Source organism: Siphateles boraxobius, unplaced genomic scaffold (assembly GCF_051911475.1).
Source record: "Siphateles boraxobius isolate OS27281-9 unplaced genomic scaffold, OSU_SipBor_1 120, whole genome shotgun sequence".
NCBI classification, from domain to species: Eukaryota; Metazoa; Chordata; class Actinopteri; order Cypriniformes; family Leuciscidae; genus Siphateles; species Siphateles boraxobius.
In genome coordinates, this window is record NW_027508723.1 from 77,501 (window position 1) to 104,896 (window position 27,396).

General features: G+C 42.2%; 1 protein-coding gene across 1 annotated transcript in view; it reads right to left on the minus strand.

Moving 5' to 3' along the window:
- The window catches only part of trabd2a (TraB domain containing 2A), a 62,819-nt gene that overhangs the window by 10,519 nt on the left and 24,904 nt on the right, over positions 1-27,396 (minus strand). Inside the window, exons 3-4 of the mRNA XM_077223422.1 lie at positions 25,488-25,634; positions 23,122-23,296 (exon numbers count right to left, since the gene is read on the minus strand). Coding sequence (XP_077079537.1) covers positions 23,122-23,296; positions 25,488-25,634 — 322 coding nt within the window. The remainder of the gene's footprint in view (positions 1-23,121; positions 23,297-25,487; positions 25,635-27,396) is intronic.

Here is a 27,396-nt window from a genome sequence, read left to right on the forward strand (position 1 = left end):
GTGAAGACGATCCTGGGGGAGGGACGGAGGGCCAGGCCCGTGCAGGGGAACGGGACAAGGAGGTAGCCAAGGCGGGCCTGGGCCGCAGAGCGTGGGCGACCAGGGCGGAGCAGGACGTGATGGCGGCCAGGGAGGAGCAGGACGTGATGGCGGCCAGGGCGGAGCAGGACGTGATTGCGGCCAGGGCGGAGCAGGACGTGATGGCGGCCAGGGCGGAGCAGGACGTGATGGCGGCCAGGGCGGAGCAGGATGAGCCAAAGGCCAGGGTGGAACAGGATGGACCAATGGCCAGGGTGGAGCCCCCTCAGGCCTCCCTGGGTGTGAAGACCTCACGGGCAGCCACGGCAGAGACGACCCCTCAGGAGACCACGGTGGCACGCCCCTCATTGTCCCTTCGTGGCCTCTACTGCCCCCCTCCAAAAAATACTTGGGGGAACCTACGGGGACATAGACTGGAACTGGAGGCTTCGGGGGTTCGGCTGCAGGCTTCACTAAAGGTTTCGGAGGTTCGGCTGCAGGCGGCTCTGGCAGTTCGGTAGCAGGCTCTGGTTCAGCTAGGCAGACGTGAAACTCAAGCTTGTCATGGCTGATGTGAAGCTCTGGCTCGTCGAGGCTGACGTGAAGCTCTGCTTCGTCGAGGCTGACGTGAAGGGGAGGTTCGTCAAGGCAGACGTTAAACTCAGGCTCGTCAAGGCTGACGCGAAGCTCAGGTTCGTCGAGGCTGACGCGAAGCTCAGGTTCGTCGAGGCTGACGCGAAGCTCAGGTTCGTCTAGGCTGACGTGAAGCTCTGGCTCGTCGAGGCTGACGTGAAGCTCTGGCTCGTCGAGGCTGACGTGAAGCTCTGGTTCGTCGGGGCTGACGTGAAGCGCAGGTTCGTCGAGGCAGACGTTAAACTCAGGTTCGTCGAGGCTGACGCGAAGCTCAGGTTCGTCGAGGCTGACGTGTAGCTCTGGCTCGGCAGAAAGGAACCCTGGAGCGGCGACCTTTATGGACTTCCGCGTTGAGATCAGTGGAGGATCAGCCATGCTGGAAACCAGTCCTGGGTAGCAATAGACCGATCCGATGGCAGCTTTGATGGTAGGTGTGACGTGAGGATTCTCCAGCTCGTCAAGCGTGACATGACTATACCCTGGTTCAGTGATTGCCGCGGCGTCGTGGAGCTCCTTCTCCATCTTACTCACAGCGAGAGCAGAACCACTCAGTAGAAGGGCCATGTCAATATACTGCATTAAAGTAGGCCTACCGTGGGGATCATGAATGGGCATCAGTGACCGGAGCGGTTCAGATAGCCCTCCGCGGAAAAAGACCATTAAACATTCGGTACTCATTATCGTGAAACGTGCCAGTTCAACAAACTCTTTGACATACCACTCAATCGATCGATCCTCTTGACGAAGTCGCATAATCTCAGCTCCCGTATCCGTGTTCGGTATTGCTGCGAAAGCTCGACGTGGAACCTTGCTGTCGAATTTTACCGGGAGAGCTTGGCGTGGAACTGGGATTGGCTCAGGGCTGACAACTGTGGAGACAGGTTGAGTCTGCGATGGTCCCGGTGTGGAAACCTGAAGACCGCGAACCATTTTGGCCAACCTCTCCAATGACGAGGTGAGTTGATCCAGCTGATCCCGGTGTACAGCGATCAGATCCGCATTGGCTGACTGGGAGGCATACAAGGCTGACATGCTGCTGGATCTGTTTATGGCTAAGTCTTGTGTCATGATACAACCAGACACAGGTAGATCCAAACGCAGCGTGAGTTTATTAGAGGGTAGTCAGACAGGCAAGGGTCACAGACAGCAAACACACCATAGGAGACAAGGCAATACTCAGAGTCCAATAACCAGGCGGGAAGACAGAGGCAGGCAGCAGACAAGACGGAATCCAGGAAACAGGCGATGGGTCAGATACACAGACAGGACTAGACTAGGAAAAGCTTGGTGATGTCCACAACAGTAAAACAAGACTTAGCAATGAGTGATAGTTAGAGTGGAGTATAAATGAGTGTGGAGCTGCGTGAGGAACTCAATGCAGGTGTGAGAGTGATCAGTGGAAACAGGTGTGTGTGAAATCAGTTCAGGGTGTGTGCATGATCAGTCCCAGGGAAGGCAGTGCAGGGGTGGAGCACCCTCTAGTGACACTCGAGGGCAATCCAGCCGAACATCGTCACAGCGATATTCCATAAAAACAGGAATTGTTGATTTTGATTTCATGGGGACTTTAGACACGAGTTTCATCGTTGTCAAGACAGCTTTATTTATATAGCGCTTTTTACAATAAATATTGTTTAAAAGCAGCTTTATAGAGATAACAGGAAAATAACGCAACAAAGTTTGTTTCCAGAAGAAAATAGCGTCACAGTCCAGCTTAAGTAAGTTCAGTGATGTTCATTTTTGTTTTAAAAAAGTTATTAATTTAGTTAATTTATCAAGTCAAGTCATCCTCATTTATATAGCGCTTTTAACAATGTAGATTGTTTCAAAGCAGCTTTACAGAGATAAACATATAATTTAAGGTAACAGAGATTGGTTTGGTTTTATAGTGGCTCTTGAAAAATGTTTTTTCCAGCATTAATAAGTGATTCTATAGTTGTGTGCGTTTGAATATATGTGCGCAGGTTTGTAATTCCTTACAAACCATGCCTAAACAAACTACTTGTCTTGTCTATAAATTTTGATGCAGAATTTTATTTTATCTTATCACTTTGGGTAGGTACGCGAACCGAAAAATTCCACAATGCTTTATCTGTAGAGTGGTATAGGGATCCTCCATAGGGAGAGGCTAGTTGTATATAAATACATAAATATATGTATTTATATACATATATATACACTCACCTAAAGGATTATTAGGAACACCTGTTCAATTTCTCATTAATGCAATTATCTAATCAACCAATCACATGGCATAGGGGTGTGGTCCTGGTCAAGACAATCTCCTGAACTCCAAACTGAATGTCAGAATGGGAAAGAAAGGTGATTTAAGCAATTTTGAGCGCGGCATGGTTGTTGGTGCCAGACGGGCCGGTCTGAGTATTTCACAATCTGCTCAGTTACTGGGATGTTCACACACAACCATTTCTAGGGTTTACAAAGAATGGTGTGAAAAGGGAAAAACATCCAGTATGCGGCAGTCCTGTGGCCGAAAATGCCTTGTTGATGCTAGAGGTCAGAGGAGATGGGCCGACTGATTCAAGCTGATAGAAGAGCAACTTTGACTGAAATAACCACTCGTTACAACCGAGGTATGCAGCAAAGCATTTGTGAAGCCACAACACGCACAACCTTGAGGCGTATGGGCTACAACAGCAGAAGACCCCACCGGGTACTACTCATCTCCACTACAAATAGGAAAAAGAGGCTACAATTTGCAAGAGCTCACCAAAATTGGACCAAAATTGCTGTATCCTTTCGCCCCCCCCACACTTTGAGAACCACTGCTTTACGGCCACCATGTACTCATCCTCTGATGGCTACTTCCAGCAGGATAATGCACCATGTCACAAAGCTTGAATCATTTCAAATTGGTTTCTTGAACATGACAATGAGTTCTCTGTACTAAAATGGCCCCCCACAGTCACCAGATCTCAACCCAATAGAGCATCTTTGGTGGAACGGGAGCTTCGTGCCCTGGATGTGCATCCCACAAATCTCCATCAACTGCAAGATGTTATCCTATCAATATGGGCCAACATTTCTAAAGAATGCTTTCAGCACCTTGTTGAATCAATGCCACGTAGAATTAAGGCAGTTCTGAAGGCGAAAGGGGGTCAAACACAGTATTAGTATGGTGTTCCTAATAATCATTTAGGTGAGTGTGTATATAGAGCCGCTCTGGAGTAAACCGTGATGTCATCGTCCAGCTCAGTTCAGTTCTCATATAATGCTGTCAATGCAGGAGATCAATAATATTGTTGAATATTAAATTAAATGACCTCAACTAAACAAGACAAAAGCCAAAGGTGACAGTGGAACCGAAACTCCATCAGAGACAGAATAGAGGAAACCCTTGTGAGAAACCAGACTCAGTCTCAGCTCTCCTCGCCGACAAGCCAACAGTGTGATGATGATGATGATGATGATGATTCAGGCATTGCAGGTCAGAGGTTAGATTGGATCAGGATATTATCCAGTTCAGTTCATCTGGTTGTAGACCGGAGTCACCGCGCGGGCTGTTTGGGAAACACACTCTGAATGGCCGTACTGATGGTCGAGTGTGTGAGTCGGTGTGTGTGAAGCGTCTCGCGTGTCGGTGATGGACGGCTGAGATAAGCCGAAACACTCCTAAAAGCTTTTATTCAAAACTTCCTGAGCTCAGGCTTTTAGTGCTTGTTTTCTTAAGGGGCCGTTGGCTCTGCGCTATACTGAGCGCATTCATGCTGACACACACACACACACACACACACACACACACCCGTCCTTTCAGAGTCCAGAAAGACGCCTGTGTCCTTCAGCCTTCAGTCCAATTATTAGAGCAAACGCACGGCTTCTTTTCCATACGCCATCATATTTATATTAGAGAAGTTGAGCTGGAGCAGAGAGGTGCGTGCTGGGTAAATAAATGCGCCGGTGTGTGGAAATCTCCATACACACACACACACACACACACACATAAACACACACATCTGCCGATGAACACAGTGATTGACAACATTAACTACAAACTTTTGGGTTGTTTCAATCCAAATTTGGGTCAAATATGGACAAACAAGATTCAAGATTCTTTAATGTCACTTCACTGCAAAAAATTATATTCTTAATATTTTTGTATTGTTTATTATATCTATATCTATATTATATCTATTTAATATTCTTAAATCAAAATGCATTTACTAGATGAATAAGAGACCAGAAGATATTAAATCATGTTTTCTGAGGAGTTTTTGCCTAAAACAAGTAAAATGATCTGCCAAGAAAAATGATCTTAATTCAAAAAGAAACAAGATTATTAATGTGCGTCATCATCAAAATTAAGTGAGTTTGTGCTTAAAACAAGAACAAATATCTGCCAATGCAGTTAAAAATATCCTAATGCAGTGACCAGTTCCCCCACAGAAACCCCAGACTCAGTAACCAGAGAGGACTTGTCCAGCTAATGCTCGTCTCACGTCTCGTTTGTCTTGTGTTTATCCTCCGCTTAAGGGCAGATTATGGACTTACTAAACCACGGCCGTCATTTGTCTTCGTCCACAGACACGGATTTACATTTACATGTTTTCATTCAGCAGACGCTCTAATGCAAAGCGACTTACAAGTGAGGAACACAACAAGCGATTCTTCTGGAATTAAACTCGCTGAAGAACAAGAAGAGGAAGCGTATGATTACACACACACTCTATTACTATCATTAGCCTGGAACCATTATCTGATGCCATCAGTTCAGAAACCACAAAACTCAGTAAAGCTGGTAATTATGTGGAAATTGTCCAGACTCGCCGTGTCTGAGAGGATGAGCTTTGATATTTAACATCCCGGACATCCCGGCTCCTGCGTGACCTCTGACTGACCCGAGATCAGGACAATACCACAGCAAACTAAACACTGCAGGGCAAAGTGACTATACACTGCAAAAAAAATACTTTCTTAATTAGAATTTTTGTCTTGTTTCCGGTCCAAATATCTAAAATGTCTTAAATAAAATGCCATAAGATTTTGTGTGTTGTTTTCTGGGGAAATAAATGAAAATTAAGTGATTTGCTGCTTATAAAAAGCTAAATTATCTGTCAATTAGGTAAGAAAAATAATTTAAACAGAAACAAGATTATTTTTCTTACCCCATTGGTAGATAATTTATCTTGTTTTATGCAAAACAACTTTTTTTAATTTTCCCCCCCAGAAAACAAGACATAACATCTTATGCCATTACTTCTTTAGTAAATGCATCTTGATTTAAGAATTTTTATATATTTGGACTGGAAACAAAACACAAAAAGTCTAAGAAAAGCATTTGTTTGCAGTGTGGATGAGATTTTAATCCTACAGGACCAGAGAGAAACCCGGTGAAATAATCCTTTACTGCCACATCAGAGCAAATACATCTTAAAATGAGCATTTTGACTCATGCAACGAGTTCAACATGACAGGAAACTGTAATTCTTCAAATATTCTTGTCCAGGAGTTTATATACCTGTATTTTCAGAACGGAGACTCATAAATCATCTGAACACATTTCTAGAGTTCCCTGCATTGGAAAAGGCTGTATGTCTAATGTTTTTCCCATTAAATGCACTAGAAAAATGCATGAATGCACAAGTCGGAAATATGTTCGATACAAAGAGCGTCCAAGGACACACCCTGGATCTGAATAAGGTGAAATGAATGGTTAGTTGTTGTAAGCTCGAGTCTTGGCTCTTGGTCGTGGTGCTGGAGGTAAACGCTGCATAAAGTCCAACAAAGAAGTGAAGCCAAATAAAATCTCCCAATGTTATTTCAGCGCTCTCATTAATACTCGCTGCACCTCCGTCCAAATCTGAAGTCATGACGGAAACTTCATAAGTCACAGGGAATTCAAAATCTTGTTATTGTTGAAGGCGACTGAAAGACCTCTTTAGATCGTCTGAGACTCGAGATGTGCTGATAAGTGGGCGACCGGCTCACAACAACTTCAACACGTTTTTACAATTCTGTGGTATTTTTGTTGGAATTATTGGCGAGTCGTATCCGCGTAGGAATGTTTACTGGCGGTTAACATCCTCTAACTCGAAGAGCTTGACAGCTGAGAGATCAGTCCTGCGTTCGGGAAACGAGCCGCTGTCCGTCTGTAAACTAAACACTCTGGAGTGACTGCAGTTCCAGAAGGAGAAGCAGAGACTCTGAACACAACCGCACATTATCTCAGAGTTCTGTTGGTCAATCCAGCGGTTTATATATACATACACACACAGGACCAACAATTCACACTCGCCAAGCACCAAAGTATATCAAACAGTGTCAACATTTTTAGGAATTAACAATGCAAAACATCAATGTAAACAAATGTGAACGACACTCGGGCCAGCGCTGTATCCTCACAAAAGTTTCAGCCTTGACAATTTCAATATTTACGCATAAGAAGACACGAAAAGAGCTCCTTTTGTTACTTGCGACGGTGGGTGGGAAGTTTTCTGTGTCCAAACACCTGAAGCATCTCTGAACTGAGCTCTCCTCCCATCACTGAACTTACCTAAGCTCTCCTCCCATCACTAAACTTACTTAAGCTCTTGTCCCATCACTGAACTTAAGCTCTCTTCCCATCACTGAACTTACTTAAGCTCTCTTCCCATCACTGAACTTACTTAAGCTCTCGTCCCATCACTGAACTTACTTAAGCTCTCTCTTCCCATCACTGAACTTACTTAAGCTCTTGTCCCATCACTGAACTTACTTAAGCTCTTGTCCCATCACTGAACTTAAGCTCTCTTCCCATCACTGAACTTACTTAAGCTCTTGTCCCATCACTGAACTTAAGCTCTCTTCCCATCACTAAACTTAAGCTCTCATCCCAACACTGAACTTACTTAAGCTCTCGTCCCATCACTGAACTTACTTAAGCTGGACTGACACTATTTTCTTCTAGATCTGCAGCAGAAACAAACTTTGTTGCATTAATTTCCTGTTATCATTGTAAAACTGCTTTGAAACTATCTGTACTGTAAAAAGCGCTATATAAACAAATGTGACTTGACTTACACATCCTGTGGCATTTGTACAGATTCAGATAAAATTATGTCAAAATGCCTGTCTTGGCAATTATATACGTATACAGTCAGTTATATCCAAGTGAACTTAAACAGTTGAGAAAGAAAAAGCATGTGTATCAGTATATTGGATCCGTGCATTTTGTCTGAAAGTGAAAGCAGCGTAATATTCCTGCTGCCGTCTGTTTTTAAAGGGTCATGAAACCCCAAAATACATTTTTTGAGATGTGAACAGATATGTACAGGATGCACATCACTGGAAACACTTGTTGTCTCCCCTTTTCCACCCGCTACACTCCCACTTTTCCACAGCTTTACATTTTGTTAGTCTTTTTCCAACTCTGAGGTGAACAACCAAGATAAAGCAGGGGGTTTCATCACACTTCAATGTAAATAAAACAACAAAAGACAAAGAAAAATCATTCACTTCTCTTAACTTTTCATACTTTTATAAGGATTAATCTCTGTTTCATGGCTGGTCAATTTTAAGTCACTGGCCATTGGCAAATGTGGCAAAAAGTTAGCTTCAGGCCCTGTATACACATTTACTAGTGCGGCTTGATCTATTAAAATAGCTGCAGCTCCCTTAATAAAACATTATCTGCACTCAAAGAGCCCGAACCAGAACATGATTTAAGTTCATTCACAGATGCGTCAGCTCCGAAACAGCAACTATTAAACAGTGAGCTGCAAATAAATTTTATAAAATGGACAACTCATTAGAACAGCAAGAGCACATTAAAATCCACTGCTTCGCAGATAATTAAACAACATAAACCTACAAACAAAATCTTGAATAAAACCATGTAAAACTTGAACTATGACAGTAATCCTGCCGATCTCACCCCGTCTGAACACACACCAGATGTTTTCCTCACACATGAGGGCAGAAACACAGATAACATCTGACAGCAGATCCGCTCCACACTCCTCTATAAAGACGGAAAACCTGCGTGATGCCCGAATTATAATAAAAGAGAGAATTCCAGAGTCTATAGAAGAGCATTCATTCGTCACAATCTACCGGTTGAACACACCTATGGAGTTTATCTCGAGGGTGAAAGAGTGCGATCTACCGCCTGCATCTCTACAGAAGAACGGAGAATCACAACAGTCTTCAACTGGACACACATGTCTTGAGATGACAGAGTGTGAAACGCTGAGATGTGAAACGCTGAGATGTGAAACTCTGAGATGTGAAACTCTGAGATGTGAAACTCTGAGATGTGAAACGCTGAGATGTGAAACGCTGAGATGTGAAACTCTGAGATGTGAAACTCTGAGATGTGAAACTCTGAGATGTGAAACGCTGAGATGTGAAACGCTGAGATGTGAAACGCTGAGATGTGAAACGCTGAGATGTGAAACGCTGAGATGTGAAACTCTGAGATGTGAAACGCTGAGATGTGAAACTCTGAGATGTGAAACTCTGAGATGTGAAACTCTGAGATGTGAAACTCTGGTATTTTCACGTTCACAACGAAGACTTGACATGGTCGAGAAGCGTCAGAAAATACACGGATTAATAAAGCAAGAGTTCAACCAGAACTCAACATTCTGTCATTATTTACACTAAACCCATATGCTGTTCTTAACTCCGGGAATGTGATGGGATCATGAGCATCACATGTGAAGAAAAGCTCTGATAATGTTTTTAAGCTTCTTTTGTTAGAGTTTATAAACACCGTCTGCGTTTGGACGTTTCGAAACTGAGTGTGAATGAGATAATTTACAGCTATTTATTAAAGTGCTGGATTTACAGCGAAGTGTGTGTGTGTGTGTGTGTGTGTGTGTGTGTGTGTGTGTGTGTGTGTGTGTGTGTGTGTGTGTGTGTGTGTGTGTGTGTGTGTGTGTGTGTGTGTGTGTGTGTGTGTGTGTGTGTGAGTGAGTGAGTGTGTGTGTGTGTGTGTGTGTGAGTGTGTGTGTGTGTGTGGTGGCACGGCTCTGTTCGAGTCCCGTGGGATTGCGTATCTTTGGCACAAACACACTGCGTCTCTCGCGCTGCCAACTAAAGCAGAGCCGATCGTTCGGAGAGATGAAAGCGGGAACGAGTTCAGTGTGAAAACAAACATCTGCGCTGATGTTCAGATGTACAGAGAGTTGCGTGTCAAGAATGTGTTTAAACACATTTAGATCAGCATAATCATGCAAGCACCAGTGATTGACAGCACAGCAACTTCAATGCCATCAAAAGATGTGAATTTTATGTATTTATTTATATATATTTTTGAAACAGGAAAAGATTAAGGACAATCGGGCCTGGCTCAGTATAAACTGATTTTCAGCAGGTTCCTGCTCTGCAGAACATAAAAGCACATACACAACGAAGCTTCACACACTAGACAGCTAGAGACAACAACAGACACACAAACCAAGATATTGGGCAACAGGAAGGGCTATAAAACCGTCTCAGTGGTCACAGATATACCTGTCCAATAAATGGCGAGCAAAAGATATTTTAAACAGTCTTCTTGATGTGATAGTTCTGATGGGCTGTGGGATCTCATTCCAGATTTTTGTGAGCACATTATAAAAGATCTCTGTCCATAACAGTTTCTAAAAGCCGCTAAAGGCAAAAGTCATTATAAATGATCTCGTGGTGCTCAGACTTTGAGATAAGTTTCGGAACCAATTCGGTTAGAGCAGTTCCAGTGTGTCCATTTGAGATTGGATGAAACAGGTTTATCCCATGGCTTATTTTATAGTTCTGAAATGTCAAGGCATTACACAAAGATAGTGCAGTACAGTGGCGAGTCCGGCCTGGGAGCCTGACATGGACCTTATGAGCTCTATTATAAAGTCTTATTACTGGTTCAATAATCTCATTTGTTGTTAGTGACCATACAGGTAAACAATACGACAAAGTGGACAGAATGATGGCATGAGGATAGGTTTTTGAAACAGAAAACAACAAATATGGTCTAATTTTGCTATAAACATAGAACTTTTGATTTAACTTTCTGGTTATGGTTTGAACATGTTCTTGATAAGTAAGATGTGAGTCAAGGTAGACTCCCAAATACTTATATGCTGATACAATTGAAAGCGTTTGATTAGAAAAAGTGATAGGATTAGATATGGATAGTTGTCTTCTAGATGAATAAAAATACATGCATTGTGTTTTCTTGACTTTAAGTGTTAAATGATTATCTTGCAACCAGTTCTGTAAATGCTGCAGATCCGTGTGAAGTTTGTGATTGTGTCAATATTAGAACCAGAAAGAAAAATAACTGTGTCATCAGCATACAGTAAAAAACTAGAAAAGTTCAAAACACAGGGAAGATCATTAATACACGTAAGGAAAAGTAAAGGACCTAAAATACTGCCCTGTGGGACTCCTATAGAACACACTCGTGGCTGAGATGTTACCGTGCCAATTCTTACAGTCTCAGATCTGTCACTTAAGTATGAAGTAAACATATCTATGGCGGAAGATGACAAATGAAAAGAAAGAAGTTTGTTTAACAGAATTTGATGATTGACTGTATGGAAAGCTTTCTGAAAATCGATGTACATCTGACCCTTGTTTAGAGACGCACGTATTTGCTCCGTGAGAAGCAGCAAAGCCGACATAGTTGCCCGCAAGGGTCGAAAGCCATGCCGGCAATCACTGAGCAAGTTATTATTATATAATTATATAATATTATTTCAAGCAATTTGGAAATTGTTGGAAGAATTGCAATTGGACGATAATTGGAAATATTAGTTGGATCATCAGATTTAAACATCGGGGTGATCATGGCCGTTTTCCACGTGGTATAAGAGTACTGGAATGAGTTTTAAGAAAAGTTATTTTTGAATTATATATATCACAAGCATGAGAAGCATTCAGAGAACACAAAATATTACTTATATCATTTTGTACGATTTCTGAAAAAGAGAATTGCTGAGATAATGCTGGCACTGATGTGAGAAACAGAGGAATAGTAAATTTAGAGGATAATTCTTGTACAGATGCAATAAAATACTTTTTTTGCAATTTTATCATGATCAGTAATAAGAGTACCATTTATGGATAATTGTAAACTATTATTATTTTTAATTTTATTTTCACCAGTTATAGATTTCAATGTTCGCCATAAAGTTCTTGGGTTGGAAACTGTTCGACTAATTTGATTTTAATAATGAGACTGTTTTGCTTTGTATAATTCAAAATTACACTTATTTCTAAACAGTGTGAAAATAAGCTTAGCTTCCGGTGTTTTTAATAATCTGAAGGCTTTCAAGGAAGAGGCCTTCTCTTTTAGGAGTTAACCAAGGTACTGTATTTTGTCTAATATGTATTTTACAGGTAGTTGTATATTTTTGCCGTATTGTCTCCACTCTCCTATGGAAATTTGACAGAACATGATCTGGATTTTGTAAAAACATCTCGTTACTCCAATCAGTATCAGCAAATTCAGCATTAAACTGAGACAATTTTGAATTTTGTACTTTTTTGATGTAATTATTTTTATGACATTTTGGCTGTTTAAAACATTTCCTAATGACATATATGAGTGAGTGATCTGAAACTGCTGTGTTCATCACTCCTGATATGCCATACTTGGAAGGTTGATTAGTGAAAATAAGGTCCAAAATAGAATTTCTTGTTTTACCAAATCTAGTGCGATCTTTAATTAATTGATGAAGACCATATTTTATAGCAGTTGTTTTCAGAAGTTTAGAGGAATTATCAATCCAATTTAAATTTATGTAACCAAGAATAACAAGCTCGTTAGTTTTAACTGATTTTATTAAGTCCGAAAACTGCAATAAATATGCAGTTGGACTAACATTTGGAGGCTTGTAAGCAGTGTTGTGCTAGTTACTAAGATATAGTAACTAGTTACAGTTACTAGTTACTTCATTCAAAAAGTAACTCAATTACTTTGTTGATTACTTACACCAAAAAGTAATGCATTACTGTTAAAAGTAACTTTTTAGTTACTTTAAAAAAAACATTCTTTAATGTTCCCATTAATGTTCTTTTATGCATTATGGTCTACACAAACACAAAACTGACTTAAACATAATGTAATTTCTAAACACTATTTTATTTAAGTCAGACCAGCACAAACTGAATATATCACAAGGATTTCTGAGGTGACTCGCGATCTTCGCAGTAGTGAACGCGCCAGAGAGAAATGCACATTTCATACGGATTACATAAGCAGAGAGCAGTCTGTAGTCTGTTTTCTTTCGTTTCTAATTGTTCTGTTTAAAAGTAGACATGTCTGTGAGGCGAGTAGGTTACCTTATACGCCGAGTTTCGGTTCATTTATGAGACGAGCTCCAGGTCACGCGCCGGCGCCTCCGTTTCGTGATTATCTATCTGCTATATTTACTTCTTATTTATTAAATCCAGGCAATTGGTTGATGAAACATTGATTAAAATTAAGATACAATTAATGCAAAACGAAATTCACTTTAAAGAAAGGTTTGTGCTTTCTGTTTGATGTCTCTGTGTAAGTTTAAAAGCATATTTTAGTGCCGCTTTCAGAGCGCTCACGTACGGAGAACTGTCACGTCCGTAACTTTGTTTCTTCCTCATAAATGCGAACAGCAATTTCGCATGCAATGGCAAGCAATCCTACCACCAATCCTACAATGCGTCGCTGCTGCAAACAGGTTAGGCTGTAGGCTACACTTCAGCCAAAATTAATTAATTAAAAAAAGTAACGGACAACGCACCATATGGTAACGGTAACAGAGTTAATTTATTTAAAAAGTAATGCGTTACAGTATGAGTTACTGTCAAAAGTAACTTCGTTACAGTAATGCGTTACAGTATGAGTTACTGTCAAAAGTAACTTCGTTACAGTAATGCGTTACGGTATGAGTTACTGTCAAAAGTAACTTCGTTACAGTAACGCGTTACGGTATGAGTTACTGTCAAAAGTAACTTCGTTACAGTAATGCGTTACAGTATGAGTTACTGTCAAAAGTAACTTCGTTACAGTAATGCGTTACAGTATGAGTTACTGTCAAAAGTAACTTCGTTACAGTAATGCGTTACGGTATGAGTTACTGTCAAAAGTAACTTCGTTACAGTAATGCGTTACTGCCCAACACTGCTTGTAAGTGCAATAATAGTAACTGAAAATTGATTAGTAAAATGAAAAACCAATTGAAGTGACTCTGATACTGTTGATAATTTTACTAAAGAATGTGCATATTTTTTATGTACATAAAGAGCAACACCAGTTCTATCAATCCTGTCTTTGCGATATAATGAATAGTTTTCAATCGCAAGAAATGAGTCTGGTATAACAGGAGTCAGCCATGATTCAGATATTGCCATGACATGAGCCTTTGTTTGAGTGAGCATGATTTTAAATTCATCCAGTTTGGGAACAAGGCTTCTCATATTTAGATGGCAAACTTTGAAACCTATGATTCTACCAAGTTGGCATAAAGTAACTGGATTTTTCCTTAGACATAATGGTCTTTTTTGTGCTCTGACAGGTTTAGAATTAAAGCCTGGGATAACAGAAGGAGAGTTAAATGGCACTGAGGTGTAATCAATGTGCCTACAGGTTGTTGAAAACACTGCGATTGAGATAAATCCATGTGTGGGACACCTGCATGTAAACCCATGCCCAAATTGTTATTTAAAACATGAGTATAAAATCCCAGGAAATATAAAAAAGCGGACATAAAGGCATTTTTGCCCGGACCAGGGTTTAGTTCAATATTTCCGATAAATAAAAGAACAGAGAGTAGGAGTCTTAATGAGGACTTTTGGCGCTTATCTACAGTAGCAGCATCTCTCGTGCCCATGGGTTTAAGCTTAAAGTCATTTACCCACTGGTGGAAGATGATAGCGCGGGTCGAAATGATTGTCCGTTCGAACTGAGGAATGATGTCAGAACGAGAGGCAAAACCTGCATGATCCTCCGGTTGCATACACAAGGTAGAGCACTGCAAACCTGGAACACGAAGCCGGCCAGACGAAAACCAGGCCTGCTCTCCACATATGGCTCCTCCGTGCTGGACATACGCACACCACAACCCGCCTCTCCGGGAGGGCGAAAAGGTCGCGTCCGTCTCTCCGCCTCGTCCACATCTCGAGGCCGGACATCCCCACTCAGGCTCAATCTCTCGAGACAAGTAAGATCGCTACGGACTTGAACAACATTAAAGGCGTTTGTTATGCCAAACAGCACGACACAGCAACAACACAGCAAAGGACCCAGTTCAGCTGGAGTAGTAAAGGCTCCACGCCGGGTTTGAGTTGTTGATCTTTAGTTGTTAAATAAAGAATAAATAATAAAGAAATTACATCTTACCAGCATATAAAACAGTTTTCATATATCCCTAGACAAGCTTATTGTGACGTATATCCAAGTGAAACAGCAAGATCAAATGTGGGCGGGGCTTGATTGTGTCTGTGGGAATTGATTGGATGGTTGTGGTTTGCTATTGGCTGATCTCATGTGAGTGACAGGTTATAGCCCCGCCCACATCATCAGAGAAGAGAAGAGATGCTGATTCAACATTACCAGGCTGATGCTGATCAATGATTTTTAAATAAATACCATAAATCTCAAGCCATAAAGATCCATAAGTCGTGAGGAGCAGGGAATTCTGGGATTACAGACCGCCGTCTCCATTCATCCGCTAATAAATGGGCGAGCAGCACTTTCTCATTCACAGGCTCTTCAGGAGAGTTTGTCTGCCGGCGTAAACATAAAACCGTGTTCCAGGTGCATGAGCTGCTGCTCGGGGTCGCGTGGGGTCAGAGATGTCAAAGGTCACGAGAGCTGTTACGACACACATTCTCCAGTTACGCCAGATGGTGGGATTTCAGGGCTTTTGTTCGTCCCGCTACAGAACACTGAAGCGTTTACAGTGTGAGGTCTTCACTCGTTTGTTAACAGACAAGTATTCACTACTTCAATGAGCTCATTGTTTCTGCATTAAAACATTACATACTTTAATTTAATACATTTTTAGCTAACTGTGATTTTTTTACATGTTTATTCCTGAAATGCATAACTTAGACAGTCTCCTCTGATAACAGATCACTGTAAACTGCAATGTGGACTCGTGCATTTTCTGTAAAGCTGCTTTGAAACGGAGTGTGTTGTGAATTGATCTGCAGTCTCAGTTTATTCTGCTGATGATCAACACAACAGCATCTGACGTGACCTTCAGTGATGTTCTTCATTATTATCCTGTTGATTGAGCTTGAGCTGAACATCGACTGAAGCTCATCACAGCGTCTCTGAGTGTTTGCAGACCGTGTTCTTCATCCACACACTCGTAAACAGCTTCAGTCATTCACACAGGAACACACAACTCATGAAACACAGAACCCGAGGATCATCAATGTTCATCAAACACCTGCTTTAAAGGGGCGTTGATTACGATTTCACTTTTTAAAGTAAGGGTGTCGCGGGGTCCTTTTCCAAACTCCTCACAATAGGGAAAAACACAGGCGTAGTCGAAAAATAGTGATGTGATTTTTATTATTCCGGCCTCCAAAATACAAATAGTGGAAAAAACTTGCAAGAGGGAAAAAAAAAAACTATTTGAAAAAAATAAATAACTCACTTTAATAAAGTTACACAAAAAAAACCTCAATAACTCTATTTCTCTTTCCCCAAGAAAAAATGCAAATCACTGGAACCAGACCAAGACTGACTTCACAGGCCCAAAGCTGCGACTTTTAAAGCCAGTAGCGCCTCCCTTTAGGCTTAACCATCAATTACACAATATCATCAACACATTGTACTGACTCCAGAAAAGGAATTATATCTATTACACTTCGACATATTTTCAACAACCATCTCCACAAACATTTTCCTTCCCCTGAAACAGATACTTGCATCCCAAATTATTATTACAACTCAAAAACCATAATTATGCAGTTCACGTGACCATAGCCCCTATCACACAGAGATTCCGGAAAACACACGGATAAAGTGACCTGGGATTTGACCCGGGTTCGTCTGATTTTGGTTCATTCACACTGCCAGTGATTTCCCGGAATCAGAGAGTGCGTTCACACACAACCCGTAAAAATCCCGTAAAGACACGTGACATGGATGTAATGTCTCAGCGGCGTCTATAGTTTGCTTATGAGCTGCGATTTCTCTCTGGAGAAACCACGCTTATGCATTTATTTCTCTGATTCGATCATAAACTAGCGCATTACGTACCGTTTCACTGCTTTCACTTCACTTCAGCGTCATCATTACGACACGGCATTGGTTACGGCTTTTGTTCACACAGCGCGCGTTCCTGATCCCGGCAATGTTACTAGATCCCCGACCCGGCATCGATCCCGGGTCGTGTTTGCGTTCACACGGAAGGTGTTCTGGCAATTTCCCGGGAATCAACGCGCTGTGTGAAAGGGGCTCATGAAAGCGCGCGAGAATCACGCTATTTAAAAGGCATAAATGTTACGCTTCTGTTTTGCCAAACTGGATGGGAAACAGAGTAAACCTGCGATGCATCTCGGCACATAGTAAGTGTTCGTGATGTTTGTTTAAATGTATGCTTAAAGAAGAGTAGAACTACCAAGTGTGCACCCTTGATCGCGATACTTAAAGGGATAGTTCACCCAAAAATGTAAACTCTGTCAGTATTTACTCTCCCTCATGTTGTTCAACCCCGTAAGACCTTCGTTCATCTGCGGAACACGAATGAAGATATTTGTGATTAAATCTGAGAGCTGGATCACTCCTCCATAGGCTTCTAAGGGATTGAACTTGCCGGCCTCGAAAAGTTATTAAAGACATCGTTAAAATAGTCCAAGTGACTACAGCGGCTCAATCTTAAGTTTATCAAGCGACGAGAATACTTTTTGTGCGCACAAACAAACAAAAATAACAACTTTATTTCAACTATTGATTTCCTTCTCTGTGGCCTCGAGTGAGTTCACTAGTGTAACAGCGTATGATCTGTTGTTATACGTCACACGCATCACACACATGACCAGCGTCGGCCAATAGTGAGCCTACGTGTGACGTAGCACTACGCTATCACACTACGCTGTCACACTAGGCTATACACTACGCTATCACACTACGCAATCACACTACGCTATCACACTACGCTATCACACTACGCTATCACACTACACAATCACACTACGCTATCACACTACGCTATCACACTACGCTATCACACTACGCTATCACACTACGCAATCCCACTACGCTATCACACTACGCTATCACACTACGCTATCACACTACGCTATCACACTACGCTATCACACTACGCTATCACACTACGCTATCACACTACGCTATCACACTACGCAATCCCACTACGCTATCACACTACGCTATCACACTACGCTATCACACTACGCAATCCCACTACGCTATCACACTACGCTATCACACTACGCTATCACACTACGCTATCACACTACGCTATCACACTACGCTATCACACTACGCTATCCCACTACGCTATCACACTACGCTATCACACTACGCTATCACACTACGCTATCACACTACGCTATCACACTACGCTATCACACTACGCTATCACACTACGCAATCCCACTACGCTATCACACTACGCTATCACACTACGCTATCACACTACGCTATCACACTACGCAATCCCACTACGCTATCACACTACGCTATCACACTACGCTATCACACTACGCTATCACACTACGCTATCACACTACGCTATCACACTACGCTATCACACTACGCTATCATACTACGCTATCACACTACGCTATCACACTACGCTATCACACTACGCTATCACACTACGCTAACTGACTCGAGGCCCACAGAGAAGGAAATCAATAGTTGAAATAAAGTCGTTATTTTTGTTTTTTTTGCGCACAAAAAGTATTCTCGTCGCTTGATAAACGTAAGATTGAGCCACTGTAGTCACTTGGACTATTTTAACGATGTCTTTAATAACTTTTCGGGGAAAAAGTTTCAACCCCTCAGAAGCCTATGGAGGAGTGATCCAGCTCTCAGATTTAATCACAAATATATTCATTTGTGTTCTGAAGATGAACGAAGGTCTTACGGGTTTGAACAACATGAGGGAGAGTAAATACTGACAGAATTTACATTTTTGGGTGAACTATCCCTTTAAACAGTAGAAGAAAAGTACATAACCGCGAGGTTTATGACCGGCTTAATTAAGGCTGGAAGGGAGCGGGGAGTGAGTATGTGCATATGCGTGTATGTGTGTGCGTGTATGTGTGTGTGTGTATGTGTGTGTGTGTATGTGTGAGTGTGTATGTGTGTGTGTGTGTATGTGTGTGTGGCCCGCACTCAGTGACAGAGCCACTCCGTCACAAAGGGATAATGTACATCCAGCCGGTGGTTATCTCAGAATAAATCGACAGGGGGATCAGGATCAGGGGCCGGTTCCATGACGGTAGTTTAACAAACTCAGGGTTACAGGACTAGTGTCGAGTTGACAAAACCAAACCAATACAACCAGGCTTTGTTGGTGCCATGATGCAGATCATCAGCTTTCTTTATCCTGAGTTTAGGAGTATAGTGTGACATCAGCAGCGACAGCCAATCACACGCTGAGAAATAGAGAAACTCATTCAAAACTCATTGAAATTCATTTCTCGCGAGAGAAGCAGCGCAATTCACTTATTAAATACAAGTATTAAAATATTAAGAATTTAAACAAATTTATACAGCAAGAAAATAGCTGTCTATGAAAGAGGACAACTAACAGAAAAGGTCTCGCTAGTCGCTAGCTAAAAGCCAAACCACTTTCATAGTGCCTAAAACCCAGGATTGGCGCAAACTAAACTGAAACATATCAGGCTAGCCCCCTAAACCGGCTTCATGGTACAGACCCCAGGTCCTCTATTCTGAGATATCTCTCTCTCTCTCACACACACACACACACACACACACACCTGAAGGGGTTTATTCTGAGATATCTCTCTCTCTCTCTCTCACACACACACACACACACACAAACACACACACACACACACACACACACACACCTGAAGGGGTTTATTCTGAGATATCTCTCTCTCTCACACACACACACACACACACCTGAAGGGGTTTATTCTGAGATCACACATACACACACACACCTGAAGGGGTTTATTCTGAGATCACACACACACACACACACACACACACACACACACACACACACACACACACACACACACCTGAAGGGGTTTATTCTGAGATCACACACACACACACACACACACACACAAACACACACACACACACACACACACACACACACACACACACACACACACACACACACACACACACACCTGAAGGGGTTTATTCTGAGATCACACACACACACACACACACACAAACACTTGAAGCTCCGCCCCCTGTGCCGGGAGCAGCAGGTCATTTGCATTTAAAGGGACAGACACAAAAACGGCATGTTTTTGCTCACCCTCAAAAATTGACAATTTTAACAAGCTATACAAAATATCTGTGGGATGTTTTGAGCGAAAACTTCACACACACACTCTGTGGACATCAGAGACTTATTTTACATCTTGTGAAAAGTGCATTATACCCCCCCTTTACAGGTCCTCTAGTGTTCCTGAAGATCTCACTAATCACAGACTAAAACACACCAGTTTCTGAGAAGATCAGTGAAAGAACTGAACAAACACATCAGACTTTCCCACTGAAAACTCCCAAATCTGAGTCTACAGAAGCTCAAATACAAACACACCTTCTCAGCGCGTCTCAGGAGTTCATTTACAAAGGGAAACTTAATTGTGTGTGAAAAGCAGAAAGCAAAAAATGTAAACGCAGAGTTTAACTACCACAGTCCAGATTCTCCTGCCACAGATATTTAAATGTGTGGTTTCACAGGACTCGATCTGTGCTCCTGCTGAGAAGCGCAGGCTTCAGGGACACATAAACACATCGCTTTACTGGGAGAATAATTATGGAGCTGAGTTCAGTTTCTGATCATCTCCAGATGTTGTGCATCATATTTCCCAATCTTTCCATCAGTAATAAACAGCAGCTTGTTTCTCCTCATCGTATCTTTTCCTTTAATGATGAGAAGTGAATTCATTTAATTATCGACCGAATGGAGAATTAAAATAATAAATATTTTTCCAAAATGTAATTTATTTTTCTCAAATTCCATGTTTTCCATTAAAATTTTTCTGGATTTTAAATGGTTTAATTAAATGTTGATAATCAAAAAGGATGTCTAATCAATTAAATTAATAAAACTGTAATAATGTAGTGATTTGTTAAAATGGTAAGAATAATAGTGCACTATGAATTTATTTTATTTTATTTATTTATCATTTTAAATCAGTGTTGTCTGTTTTTCATTTTTTAGGATTTGGCATTTAATGAATTATGCAAATTATTATCTGAAATGGTGGAAGTCAAATTAAAAACTTCAACAATTTAATAATTTTTTTAATGTAATAACATGAAATTAGAACAATTCCTTTTTTGGCAAACAAAGTGCTGCACAACTAAGGTTTACTATTTAAATTCAAACACTGATGAAGAATTGTGTGATATAACTTATTGTAAACCATATTATTATTATAGTAATATATTTCGTTCATAATTTCTTCAAGTTAAACTGAGCTTTTATTTTGGCAGGTTGTCGTGAAAAACTTCCCCACATGTTTTAATTCTGTTTCTTCATTATGGTTTATATATTGATTTTTTCAGTTTTATGTCTAATTGGTTGAGAACGGTGTAGGATGTGGTGGTGGTGTTGAATATCACTGAACTGAATTCAGATTCAGATCCAGATCATCCTGTGTGTGTTGCGCTCATTTCCATTATGACCAACACAATCTTACAACGGCAGCGCAAATTAGCGTATGGTTTAAAAACATGCTTTTTTAGGTCACTAAATAATGGCGCAAACACCAGTGAATTAACGAGCGCAAACCTTAATATATCACCTTCATGATTCATTTGAATCCTCTCTATAAAGACTGCGTCTGAAAGGGAAACTCCGGAATGCATATGCGTAAGATCAGCCGCAGAAATAACCCTGTCCTCGCCTTTTCAGCGCTAGTTTTACATGTGAGTCTTTAGAAAATCCTGACTGTACTTTTTTAACACCAAAAGAGTGTTTGCGCTGAAGAAGCTGTTAGTAAATCTGCTTTTAGACTCGGGTGAGGCTTCGGCTCCCAGAACCAGGAGAACGAGTCGAGGACTGATCACTCCTCTCTGACGGCGTCTAGTGAAGAACAGCATGAAATACAGCCCTTGTTAGTGTGTGTAGAGCTGCAGTCATCTCTGCTTTCACTCACTCACTCACTCACTCACAAACACACACACACACACACACGCATCTCTGCTTTCACTCACTCGCTTCCTGTAGACACACACACTCAGTAGACTGTGACCATCTACTTCAACCACACACACACACACACACACACACACACACACACACACACACACACACACACACACACACACACACACACACACACACACACACCAGTTCTAGAAGGCATGAAGGTATCCTGGTAACACTTTACAATAACAGGATATGAATAATCATATACTAATACCTGAATTAATAGTTACTTCAACATGAACTCATGATTGGTGAAAATATGAACTTCATTATGAAATTCAGTTATTAGTACATGATTATTCATGTCCTGTTATTGTAAAGTGTTACCGGTATTATAAACTAGTATAAATATAAAGCTGCTTTGAAACAAGTATACAATAAGTAAACTATAATATATAGCCGTAGCCAACAGCACTAATAATATAAAGTGTTTGGGAGTTAAATGAAGCAGAATATGATTGCATGTGTTTGTGAACGCCTGGATTCTATAAGTAGAAGAGTCCAGTTTCTCTAAACCAGCAGAACCATCGTCTGTAGAGATCCTGCTGTCGCTGCTCCAATCTGAAGAATTTGAGTCATTTGTTCTAAGTAGCTTTAATCAGATTTCCACATCAATTGATGTAACGCCGCTGATCTACACATGACCTCACGCTGAACCAGAGAGGGTTTATTCTGATGGACGGCAGAATAATCACTTCTCTTCTGAGGAAAAATATATTTCTCAGGGCTTTAAAAAGTCGAGATTCGCTCTTAGAAAGAGCATAATCTCATAGCACGAGCACACAATTACATTTCTGCATTTGGCATCCAAAGCGACTTATATTGCATTTCAAGGTACACATTTACATTCATATCGGTTCTTGCTCTCCCTGGGAATCGAACCCATGACCTTAGCGTTGCAAGCACCAACACTCTACTGTTTGAGCAACAGGAAAGACATTATGTTTTTTATTATTAGAACACTGTTTGCGTTTGAGCCGCGAGTGTAAAGCTGGTGAGCGCTGGCGGATGTTCACATCCCGAGGTCAGAGAGGATGCGCATCACAGAGTCTCATACCTGAGCTGGAAACATTTCATTACATTACTAACCCTACAAACCTGAGAGAGAAAGTGCAGATGACAAGAAGGAGGATCTGGGATCTTCCCGAGGGAACCTGACCTGCTCCGAAGGCGAAGAAGAAGCTTCTGTCGGGCTGTTCCTGGAGCAGTGCGTTCACCCGTCTCCCCATCCTCTCGTTCCGCTTGTAGATCAGCTCCTGACGGAAGTATCTGTCGATCTCCTGCGCCGTCTCCTGATCCCTCGCCGGGAGGGACATGTTCCTGAAGTTCGGCACCTGATTATACGGAGAAAGATTCAAAACAGTTGAATCAAGATTCCTTCTCATCTGAAAACCACATGAATCCTGTTTAAGGATGTTTAGATATTTATACTCACACACACACATTTATGCATTTCGCAGAAGCTTTTATCCAAAGCGACTTACATTGCATTTTAAGGTACACATTTACATTCTTATCAGTTCTTGCTTTCTCTGAGAAATGAACCCATGACCTTGGTGTTGCAAGCACCAACACACACACACACACACACACACACACACACACACACACACTCACACTCTCTCTCACACACACTCTCAGACACACACTCATTCACTCACTCACTCACACTCACACTCACGCACACTCTCAGAAACACTCACACACAAAAACACACTCAGAAAGACACAAACACTCAGAAAGACACAAACACAGACTCTCTCCACAAACACACATCCTGTTTTGAGGATGTTTAGATATTTATACTGAAAAAGGAGACTTGATGATTGTGCAAGAAAACTTGTTTCAACAGTGTGTTATCAGTCAGTGATTGGTCACAGCATTAGCGATTCCAGTGCAGTAGCGGCTGATTCCAGTGCACTAGCGGCTGATTCCAGTGCACTAGCGGCTGATTCCAGTGCACTAGAGCTGATTCCAGTTCACTAGAGCTGATTCCAGTTCACTAGAGCTGATTCCAGTGCGGTAGCGGCTGATTCCAGTGCACTAGCGGCTGATTCCAGTTCACTAGAGCTGATTCCACTGCACTAGTGGCTGATTCCAGTGCATTACAGCTGATTCCAGTGCACTAGTGGCTGATTCCAGTGCACTAGCAGCTGATTCCAGTGCACTAGCGGCTGATTCCAGTTCACTAGAGCTGATTCCAGTGCACTAGAGCTGATTCCAGTGCACTAGCGGCTGATTCCAGTTCACTAGAGCTGATTCCAGTGCACTAGTTGCTGATTCCAGTGCACTACAGCTGATTCCAGTGCACTTGCGGCTGATTCCAGTTCAGTAGAGCTGATTCCAGTGCACTAGAGCTGATTCCAGTGCACTAGTGACTGATTCCAGAGCACTAGCGGCTGATTCCAGTTCACTAGTGACTGATTCCAGTGCACTAGCGGCAGATTCCAGTTCACTAGAGCTGATTCCAGTGTACTAGAGCTGATTCCAGAGCACTAGCAGCTGATTCCAGTTCACTAGAGCCTGATTCCAGTGCATTAGAGCTGATTCCAGTGCAATATAGCTGATTCCAGTGCACTAGAGATGATTACAGTGCACTAGAGCCTGATTCCAGTGCACTAGAGCTGATTCCAGTGCACTAGAGCTGATTCCAGTGCACTAGAGCCTGATTCCAGTGCACTAGAGCTGATTCCAGTGCACTAGAGCCTGATTCCAGTGCACTAGTGGCCGATTCCAGTGCACTAGAGCTGATTCCAGAGCACTAGTCGCTGATACCAGTTCACTAGTGGCTGATTCCAGTGCGCTACTGGCTGATTCCAGTTCACTAGTGGCTGATTCCAGTGCGCTACTGGCTGATTCAAGTGCACTAGAGCTGATTCCAGAGCACTACAGCTGATTCCAGTGCACTACAGCTGATTCCAGTGCACTAGTGGCTGATTCCAGTGCACTAGAGCTGATTCCAGAGCACTACAACTGATTCCAGTGCACTAGTTGCTGATTCCAGTGCACTACAGTTGATTCCAGTGCACTAGAGCTGATTCCAGTTCACTAGAGCTGATTCCAGTACACTAGAGCTGATTGTGCACTAGCACTAGCGGCTGATTCCAGTGCACTAGAGCCTGATTCTAGTGCACTAGTGGCCGATTCCAGTGCACTACAGCTGATTCCAGTTCACTAGTGGCTGATTCCAGTGCACTACTGGCTGATTCCAGTGCACTAGAGCTGATTCCAGTGCACTAGTGGCTGATTCCAGTGCACTAGAGCTGATTCCATAGCACTACAGCTGATTCCAGTGCACTACAGCTGATTCCAGTGCACTAGTGGCTGATTCCAGTGCACTAGAGCTGATTCCAGAGCACTACAACTGATTCCAGTGCACTAGTTGCTGATTCCAGTGCACTACAGTTGATTCCAGTGCACTATAGCTGATTCCAGTTCACTAGAGCTGATTCCAGTACACTAGAGCTGATAGTGCACTAGCACTAGCGGCTGATTCCAGTGCACTAGCATGATGAAGAGCGTCACCTGAGAGGAGTCGTGGTTGAAGATGATGGAGTTCAGATCTCCACAGTTGTAGTGCTTGATCAGGTCCTCTGTGGTGTAGGGAACCTGCAGACTCCCGGCCCGAAGACTCTCCTGCTGCAGCAGCGTCTGGTTCAGAGCGAAGATCACCTGCAACACACACACACACAGCTGTAACACACACACACAGCCATGACTCGGCACAACACTGGCACCTAAAGGTGACATATTATGACGCTTTTCACCAGATGCAATATAAATCTATGGTGTCCCTAGAATGTGTCTGTGAAGTCTCATCTTAAAATCCCCGCCAGATCATTTATTAAAGATTGTCAAATTTGGCCCTTTTTGGGTGTGAGCAAAAACGCACTGTTTTTGTGTGTGCTGCAGCTCCGCCTCCGTTCAGAAGAGGGCGGAGTCTTTACATCTCACTCATCCAGAATCCCAGAATAACCAGTAGCGAGTGCAGCCTTACGGAGAGACTCAGGAAGAGTTTCTGAATGTTAGTGGAGACATTTATGTAGTTGTTGTGGAGTTACACTGATCATCTCATCATCATGTTGAACTTCTACACAAGTGTCCACAGTTCCTGAGGTGTTTATAAGACAGCGGTGACATGTTCTGGTCAATAGTGTTCAGTGCTCGTCTGTGCTCAACGACCGAACAGTTTCAGGCTTTGCTGGATCTTCTGCTGTTGCGTTAGAAGTGCTCTCTGTTGTCGCTCGAGAAACCAAAAGTCGGCTGGTGTGTGTAAACGTGCAGATTAAGAGCCGGTAATATCATACTAATATCCTCTTCATACGTCAGAAGAGAAGCAAAATCTTATTTTTTGTCAGGCTTGCAGAAAAAGGCTTAGCCAAATAAAGTTACTGGGTTTCACTTTCAGCGTTTTCTGGGTTGGTAGAAGCACCGGATTATAGCACTTAACACGTAAAAAATAGATTTTCATGATGTGTCCCCTTTAAAGGGACAGTGCATCCAGAAATCACCATTCTTTCATCATTTAGTCGTACATTTTGAATTTAAATTAGACAAAATCTTCTTTCTAGAATAAATGCTTTTTATAATGAATCCCACTATAATTTATGTTTGTTTTATAATTTTATATTTTTAATTCCTGTTCTGAATACTGTTAAATTGAAAGGATTTGTTGTGGAGTGAGAAGAACGTCTCGGTTACGTATGTAACCCTAGTTCCCTGATAGGGAACGAGACGCTGCGTCAAACGCTGCGGGAACGCCCCTGCGTTGTGCGTCATGAAGCACGTATGGAATCAGCCCAATGGAGAAATGAAACGTCATAGGCGGGTGACGTCATCGACCAGGAAACTATAAAGCACCCCAAAAACACAAGCGCATTAGCTTCTGATAGGCTTGAAGGAAGCGCTAACGGGAGTGCCGGGAGTATGGCGGAGCGACGCAGCGTCTCGTTCCCTATCAGGGAACTAGGGTTACATACGTAACCGAGACGTTCCCTTTCAAGGGAACTTCGAGCTGCGTCAAACGCTGCGGGAACGCGAATACCCACGTCGCCATAGGACCAAATGACCGTCATGTGAGACTAGCGCACAGAGGACGAGAGCACCTGTGCCCCAGGGGTAGAGCTTAAGTCTAGGTCATAGAACTTAATAAAAGTATGCGGTGAAGACCATCCAGCCGCATCACAAACATCACTCAGGGAAACCCCCGACAAAAGAGCTTTAGAAGCAGCCATACTCCTGGTAGAGTGAGCTCGGACAACCAAAGGTAAAGGCTGGCCAGCCGACTCATAAGCAAGTGAGATAGCCTCAACCACCCACTTGCTCATCTCTGTTTAGACGCCGGACACCCTTTCCTGGGTGGCCCGAAACATACAAAAAGTTGTTCTGATTTCCTCCACAGGGCAGCTCTGTGGACATAAGCGTCTAATGCCCT